The 8,747-nt window shown below is 39.9% G+C and overlaps 1 protein-coding gene across 1 annotated transcript in view; it reads left to right on the forward strand.

Annotated features, from left to right (window-relative positions):
* Positions 1-7,851, forward strand: part of LOC108504612 (alpha-1-antitrypsin-like) — a 9,030-nt gene extending 1,179 nt beyond the window's left edge. Inside the window, exons 3-6 of the mRNA XM_017829821.1 lie at positions 2,160-2,829; positions 3,916-4,186; positions 4,839-4,986; positions 5,950-7,851. Of these exons, the coding sequence (XP_017685310.1) occupies positions 2,175-2,829; positions 3,916-4,186; positions 4,839-4,986; positions 5,950-6,141 (1,266 nt within the window). The 5' untranslated portion in view covers positions 2,160-2,174 and the 3' untranslated portion in view covers positions 6,142-7,851. The remainder of the gene's footprint in view (positions 1-2,159; positions 2,830-3,915; positions 4,187-4,838; positions 4,987-5,949) is intronic.
* The last annotated feature ends 896 nt before the right edge of the window (positions 7,852-8,747 follow it).

An 8,747-nucleotide genomic window follows, 5' to 3' on the forward strand; every position in this document is an offset into this window, starting at 1 on the left:
TGGTGGCGGTGGATGACCCACGATTCAGATCCATAGAAGAGAGTAGACAGCACAACGGCTCTGTAAACACTGATCTTGGCACTTTTCTTCAGGTGTTTATTTCGCCAAACTCTTTGATGGAGCCTTCTGAAAGCTCTCCATGCCTTTGCTAACCTGTTGTGTATCTCTCCGTCAATCTTACCATCCGAGGAGATGAGGCTGCCTAGGTAATTAAACTGCTGGACTGATTTGAGCTCTGATTGGCCAATGGTGATATGGGGATGATGGAAGACTTCCCAAGATACAGGTTGATAGAGAACTTCTGTCTTCTTTAAGCTGACTTCCAGCCCAAAGAGCTCAGCAGCATCTGCAAAGCAGGATGTTAAACGCTGCAGGGCTGCTTCTGTGTGGGCAACAAGGGCAGCATCATCAGCATAAAGCAGCTCCCGGACAAGATGATTTAAGGTCTTAGTGTGGGCCTTCAGTCACCTTAGGTTGAAAAGGCTTCCATCAGTACGGTATCGAATGTAGATACCGCCCTGATCATCAAGGTCTGCAATGGCCCTTTGGAGCATCATGCTAAAAAAGATTGTGAATAGAGTTGGTGCAAGAACACAGCCTTGTTTCACACCACTGGTAATTAGAAAGGGCTCAGAAAGAGCATCACCATATCTGACTTGGCCGTGCTGATCCTCATGAAGTGAGATGATCATTTTAAGGAACTTGGGGGGACATCCTAAATGTTCCAAAATCTGCCACAGACCTTTTCTGCTCACAGTATCGAAAGCCTTGGTGAGATCAACAAAGGTTACATAGAGACCTTTATTCTACAACCAGATAACCAAAACTGAAGTGAATGAGTAAATGACTTGCACCACAGTGGTCCAGACAGAATTCACAAATTGATTTTACTATGCCAACTTCCCCTATAAATCCCAATTTACTCAGATCACATAGAGCAAAGCTGCAGAAGGACAAGCTGGCTCCTTTTCACTCGAATTTTAGTGGTCAGAGCACTGACACAGGGTGGGGAAAGTACCAGTAAACCTCTCATTCGCTCTGCTGAGTGCCTTTACCACTGATTGGGGGGTGAGCAGGTAACTCACGATCATCTGCCCTGCAGTTGTGTCATTTCAAGTAGGACATAAAGTGAAGGCTATTTGGAGTTACTTTTCTTGTCATTGGTACAATCTTTTTAATAGGAATAGCTCTTACCTGTTTTCTGACAGGTTAAGCATCTTAGACATTACAAATCATCCCGTCATATTCTGGGTCTAACTGGTAAAAGAGAATGCAGTAAGCAAACAAACAAAAAATCAGGCCCAGTCACTCCAAATGTCCAAGATGCCATGATCCCGTCTCACTGCTGAGCACTACTCTGGCTATAGGCCCATTTACCTTACAAAAGGAGACCTTCCTGCTGATACCAAGTTTGGAAAGACGGGAGAGGTCAAGCCCACACCAGTGACCTCACCCTCCCATGACAGGATGTGTTCCTTCCTGTGTGTTTCCCCTATCTGGAACACGTTACATGAGTGGTCATTTAAAATAAACAAACATATTTTAACCTAATCAGGTATTGAAGCAGAAAAATTTTACCAGCTCTCATGATTAGTCAGTTTGTATGCTAAAATGAGTCAGGAAAAAGAGAAAATATCACTTTTGAATGCTGCAATCTCATATTGTTTTCCACTGACATTGCACTGTCATTCAACGTAAACCTCATTCAATCCCAAATAACACAATAATCCCAAGAGTTCTTAAGAGATGAACATAAAAGAATTAATCACAATGCTTCTGTTGTGCTGCCTTGCTATAAAATGGATTTACATAGAGACAAAACAAAACAAAACAAAAGCCTTTTCTCTTGTTCTCCCTCTCTGACTCTTATTTTCCTTTAATACTCACTTGTTTCTTTCTTTCTCCTCGTTTCTTTCTCCAGTAACAAGAAACTTTTGTAGCTGGAGTAAAGCAGAACTGAAGTAGGCAGCAACAGAATGGACAGGAATTACAGATAAACTCAGAAGCAAATGATTTAAAAAAACCACTTCCATAGCAAAGGAGCAGGTCAGGAGATAACTGATCACCAGTTGAAGGCAGTAGCAGATAGAAACAAAAGATGAGATGTCAATACAGGTGACCTCCAGCATCCAAGACCATTTTGTTCTTTGTCCATGCAGTAGCTGTGAAGAAAGATGAAGGTCACCCTCTCACTGTGCTTTCTGGTGGCCTTGCTTCACCTCAGTGTTCACAGCCTGACCCAGACTGACCACCACAGTGACCAGCCCAATGCAACTGAACCCCAGGAGCAACATTCCCACGAGGGAGATCCTCTTGAGTCCTGCCAGCGGATAGTCCCCAGCAACACAGACTTTGCCTTTCGGTTTTACAGGCAAGCAACCACCCAAGAACCTGGCAAGAACATTTTCTTTTCCCCAGTCAGCATCTCTGCTGCCTTTGCCCTTCTGGCCCTGGGCTCCAGAGCCACCAGCCAGGCTCAGGTGCTGGAAGGACTGGCCTTTAACCTCACCAACATTCAGGAGGAGGAGATACATGATGGCTTTCGTCATCTCCTCCTCTTGCTGAACCACCCTGGCAATCAGGTGCAGCTGAGTATGGGGAACACCCTGTTCATGGACAATCACCTGAAGCCACTGAAAACATTTCTGAAGGACATCAAAAAACTGTACAGAGGAAATGTTGTTTCTAGTAACTTCCAGAATTCCACTGAAGCTAAAAAAGAGATCAATGATCATGTAAAGAATGAAACTCATGGGAATATAAAGCAAATACTTAAAGAACTTGATCCAAACACACTAATGGTAATTGTTAACTATATTTATTTCAAAGGTAAGTTACATAGATGCTACTTACTGCAGCACCTGCTTCACCTGCACTAAAACAAATATGCTAAATTATTTTTGAATAATTTTTTTAAAAAAGGCAAGTGTTTGGAGGAGGCTATCACGAAAAAATATTGAAAGTTCTCACACTTTGAAATGTCTTCCATGTCTAAGTTTTTCTAGCATATGTCTAGACTTCTAAGAATAAAAGTCCATTTATTTGCAATCTTCAAGTATAGGGAATTGCCAGAGCACAACAGATTCATGCATAGTTAAATTTTTCCATCAGACTTCATCTACTTATTATTTTTAAAATTAAAATCTTTTCACATGCTGTACGGAGTAGAAAACTAAATTCTAGAAATGCTGATTAACAAAAATTACCAAAAATTTTAATTTATATACAGTCCATGTCTAAAATGGGTGGGTACCTCTAGAGTTGAAGCCTAAATGTTCTACAACTTGTCACCACATTATACATATCCCAAGAGGTATTAGTGAATGCATTACTTTGACAATGATTAACTTCTTAGATGTTATATCTATTTGTAGCAGCATGCAGGACACACATAGAATTTCCACTCAGAAATGAATGTTTAGAAATAGATGAACTTTCAGCAAAACAGATTTTATTTCAAGTTCTTAAATTAAATTTGGATGTAAGGAACTTAACATGTCACCTTTTAAAGGGCAGACATCTGCTGTGAAACTTGCTTTACAAGCAATATTCTGAAAACAGAGAGCAAGTCACTTCATCCTGGTCAGCTTTCATTTGCTTCAAATAAAACATAAGGTAATATGAGGGATTTACTTCATGTAATTTATCTGACTTAGAAAGGTGTTGTACAAGTCCCTACAAAATTTAACCTGAGATATTTCGTTGTTGCTGAACGTAGGAGAGCAAAGATGACAGGGAACAAGACTTTTAGTAAACTCGTAACACCTTTTATCTTCAAGTAAATCTTCAGATATGGGTTTATCTTCAAGTAAATCTTCAGATATGGGTTTATCTAGTGTACATTAGTCTAGACTATATTAAGATATTCTCCTTGAAGTAAGTATTCAACTGCATTATTTCTCTTTTGGTTTTAAGCCTACTGGGAAAATCCTTTCAGTATTAGGGGGACCCACAAGGATTATTTCCATGTGAATGCGAAGACCTCAGTTGAAGTGAAGATGATGACTCGAGATGGATTTTATAAAGCATACTCTGACAGGAAGTTGTTTTGCAAGGTGGTGCAGATTCCTTACAAAGGAGATGTTGCAGCACTGTTTATCCTGCCCAATGAAGGAAAAATGAAACAGTTGGAACGTGGCCTGACAAAAGACACAGTGTCTAAATGGGAAAAATCACTTCAAAGACGGTAAATATAGAACTTTGATTTGATGATTCGAGGTAGTCAGAATCCAAAGTCTGAATACTATGATCAGGTTTTACAGTTACAAGCCTGTGATGTTGATGGGAGCTTTAAGCAATGGAATAAGTGTAAAGAGTCAGACCAAGTGATTTGATGATTTGATACTTTCAGCACAAATTGGAATCAGCATTGCCTTATGGTAAGGGAAGAGGTCTGTGAGGTGGAAAACTAAATTTTTTTCCCCATATTTTTTCTAGTCGATATTAAGTGTCACCATTTCTCTTGTCTTAAGCACATTAACATAATGCAGAGCAGTCAGATCACTCAGAGGGAATGGGGTGTGAATTCCAAAAGAAAAACCATCAAGGTTAGAAAAGAAATGCAAATTTTGTTCCAAAAATGCTGGCGGCACCACTGCTTTTGTCTTACCAAGTGACTGTGTTGCAGAATCATACAAGAAAGCCCAACTGATATTTTTCTCCTTCCATACTTTCCTTATCCTCCAGACTATCATCTTCCCATCTTCTTTTTCTTGCCATCTCTTTTAGATTAAAAGACTAGCATTTTAGCACAGAAGAACCACCAGCAAGTTGGGAATCTTCAGTCTAAGGCATGCTTTGATTGCAATAACTACCATAATTTTCTTTTGAATTAACAGGAGGATAGAAGTGCATATTCCAAAACTATCAGTTTCAGGCACCTATGACTTAAAGAAGATCTTAATGAATCTGGGTGTAACTGATGTGTTTTCTGATCAGGCTGATCTGTCTGGAATCACAGGAAACCTTGATGTGAAGGTTTCAAAAGTAAGTTTGTCATCAGAAACAACAGTCTGTGGATTCCTTAACACCCGAGTGCCTTACCCTAAGCTAAGCTGTGAAATTTTACTTATTGCTAGGGCTGGCTGATACTCTGAAATAGAACATTTAGCTGATAAAGTCACTGTAAACTCTCTCAGACTTCTCCAGGATCTGGAGATAAGATCTGTCTTCTGTCTGACAGGCAAAGGTGGTGGGAGGGTGGAGAGGTGGGTTTAGCACTTTACCGGAAACTGAACACAGCACATTTTCTGCATGTGAAAGTGTCCATGGATAACTGTTGGGGATGTCTTGCATCAGCATATCTACCAGAAAAAGCAGCCTTTTTCCAAGATGCATTGTATAATTTTAAAGGATTTAAAAACTGATGTTATTATCAAAGGCTCTGATGAGTGCTAATCATGTAAGATGGACCAGACTTGAGGAAAACATCCTACTTACTGAAAATAATGTGAAGACAAAGACTAGTATTCTTACAGCCATTCTGAAAGCAGCACTTACAATGTTCTAACATCTTGGGGGTAGTAAAAGAAAAATATTAAAAATGCCCAAAAATAATTTAATAACAAAGAGGTTGTAGTCTACTGGCTAAATTGTAAGGCATGTGTTGTTAGGAATACATATAGAGTGGTTCTGGAGCCTGGCTTCCTTTCCCTTTGAAACTGTCATTCCTTGTGAATTTGCTTGAATATTCAGTTAATTCCACAAGACGTGCAGTGGGTAAAGTCTGTATTGGATGCACTTGTGGTGAGGAACACTGAACGTGAGAATACTTGCTTATTGAGACACCATTGCTAAAAAACCAACCATGAGCTGTAGTGCCCTTCTTCCTGGTTCCTGGCCTACCAGCAGTTTTTGTGAAAGGTAGTAGTTGAATTAACTTAGTGTTACTTTGAATCATTTCACAGTGCATCCTCCACATACATTAATTCTTGCCGTATTTTATTGTAGGCTGCTCACAAGGCCCTGTTGAAGATTCATGAGAATGGCACAGAGGCTGCGGCAGTCACTGGCATAGATTTTCTTCCTCATTCTGTTCCTCCTATTGTTAAGTTCGACCGTCCATTTTTGCTGTTGATTATTGATCAATATACTCAGAGCATCCTCTTCATGGGAAAAATTGTAAATCCAACTGAAAAATGACTGGTCAGTGACTGGTCTTATTGATTTGAATTGTATTTTATAAAATTATCATTTCTTATGTTTAAAATTATATCAAAACAGCTACTAACAATTTTCTTTTTCCAAAGAAGTCAAGTAAGAGTGTGTCTTAAAAACACTGTTCTTGCTTTCTCCTTCAGTAGAAAGTAACAACTGACATACACCTGTTAATGAATTATGAAGAATTTTGTAAATCAGCCTTTTAGTGATAAGTGCCATGTTTGAAAAGCAAGGTAATATCCAGCTGAGACAATCAGTTTAAAACACTGTAAATAAATAAAGTACAAATTAAGAGGCCATGTCTGATTTGTGGGTAGGAAGGAAAGAAAGTGCTGAGGTTTGCTCCAGCTGCTGCTGGTTCTCACCAGGCCCTGGTGCTGAAGGGCTGATGTGGAAATTTAAAATACAAATGTAGTCCACTCAGGAATATTTTAGTTCTTCTCTTCCATGTGAATGTTATTGATGAAAAAAGTCATGTTCTATTTCCATGAGAAAATGATTTCTCCCCTCTCTGAGGATGTCTGTGTCAATTTGACACACCTTTCCTAACGCAGCCTTACGAATCCAAGGCAGTGTCAAAATCCAAATCCAAGACTTGGCACTTGAGAAGATATTGAGCAAGACAAGAGATGGATGCTGACAGAAACAGAGCCAGTCTGGTGTGATGTCAGCTTGGCTCCCTCCCTGTTCCATCCTGTGGGATCAAACGCAGATGCTTAAGAATGATAAACATATTTAACACTGCTCAGGGGTATAGCAGCATGGACTGAGGTTAAAAAACCAGACTCTTCTCAGTGTGTTGGACCTGATTCAATTTCTTTAAATATAATGAAACAGGTGAACAGGAATTTAATTTTTTTAATCAGAAATTTGAGTCAATAGTGTCATGAGTTCAATTTGATAATAGAGCAATTACTATCCAAGAAGGAGCTACTCTCTAGAGTTCAATCTCTCCAAGGTAACTGTTGCCTACCCACACCAGTCTGTGCAGTTAGAGAATCTGCCTTGAGTACAGGATATTCAGGAACATTCATGGTCAGACGTACCCCTTTCCTGAAGGCAGTCAGTCTCACACCTCCAACATCCTAAACTCCAGGCTGGTCAGGCCAACCCTTGCAAAAGGATAGCTAGCATTGGACCTGAAATTCTGGCAAGGATTTTTGCCTGGAAGATGGAAATACAAGCCTGCCCTTCCATGGATGGAGAATGGGTTTGGTGGATAAATCCAAATGAATTCTCTGCAAAATACACTGTTGAGTAGGTAACGGCTGAAGCAACTATAGCTTCTGACATTGGTAGGGTTTCCAGTAAAAGGAAGGCATAGCTGCAAACCACACACTGGGAGAGTCAGTCACTTTCAGACCATGCCTAGGGGCTTCCTTTGAAGGTCAAGTCTTTTGCTATACTCCCCTTTATGACACTCACAGCTGATGGCATCCACCCACAATGTCTTGGCTTCTTTGAGTCCCCCTTTAAGTAAGAAATGCTACATAAACATCCTAAGTGGAAGCAGTGGCTAAAGTAGAGCTGCAGAATGCTTTAGTCAGCTAAATACACAAAAAGTGTTACTAAAATTGTGTTATAGACTTGATCATGTATTTCTTGTAAATAGAAGTTCCTCTAAACAGAAGTTCAGAAGCAATAGAGTATGAATACCTGGAAGGAATAAAACAAACATTGAGATTAATCATATTTCCAGAGTTTACATCTATGCTAGTAAATAAAGTGCTCCAAGATCTGTTCTCTGACCATGAGGTCAAATGGCTCATCACTGCTTATATCCACATTGCTTAACTCTAACCCTGCATGTCATCCAAGCTGCTTACTGGAAATACCCCCTGGCCTTTGCTAACTCCAAAAGCATGCTTAGCACTTGTTTGGAAGAATCATAGATGGCATGTGTCTGAAACTGTACTAAAAATATAAGGATGTGAGTGACTACAGGCTGATGGCCAGGTCTGGGCCCCAGAACTGCTCAATGTACTGGGACAAATGGAGCCAGAGTGAACAACTGAGGAGCCAGAAAGTGTCCCTCTGGCACTTAGCCCTATAAGCTCCCACTCTGCTGGTGATCTGCATTTTTTGAATGACACTAAGTTCCAGGTCATGCTGATAGGCCTTCACCAGCTACTTCTGAACAGTGAGGGAACTGGAGCCCCTTTGCCCTTCTGTGGAATAAGATTAGGAAGTTCAGGAAACATCCTTCAAAACTACTGTAAGGCACAGATTGTGAGACTCCCATGTACTTAGCATAGATGTGTTTTGGTGGTTTCTTCTAAATAGTCCTGTGCATTTGTTGTCACAGTAACTGTGCATGCTTATTTTCAAAAGGCTGCTCCTCATTAGGAATTTATGCTGGTCCTCAGACGATACAGCAATGCTTTGATGATGCAGATACCTTTAACATTTCACAAATGAGCACACAGAAACTATCATGAAGCACAAGTTTAATTCTACTGCATTGTAATATAAATGAACTCAAAGGCAATTTAAAATGTGATAAAACTTACTGTGGAAGTATAGACACTGTCCATCATCTATATCCGCTCCTTAAAAATACTGAAACCAAGATTTTTGTTATGATCCAG

This window comes from Lepidothrix coronata, unplaced genomic scaffold (assembly GCF_001604755.1).
Source record: "Lepidothrix coronata isolate B3197 unplaced genomic scaffold, Lepidothrix_coronata-1.0 Scaffold169, whole genome shotgun sequence".
NCBI lineage: Eukaryota > Metazoa > Chordata > Aves > Passeriformes > Pipridae > Lepidothrix > Lepidothrix coronata.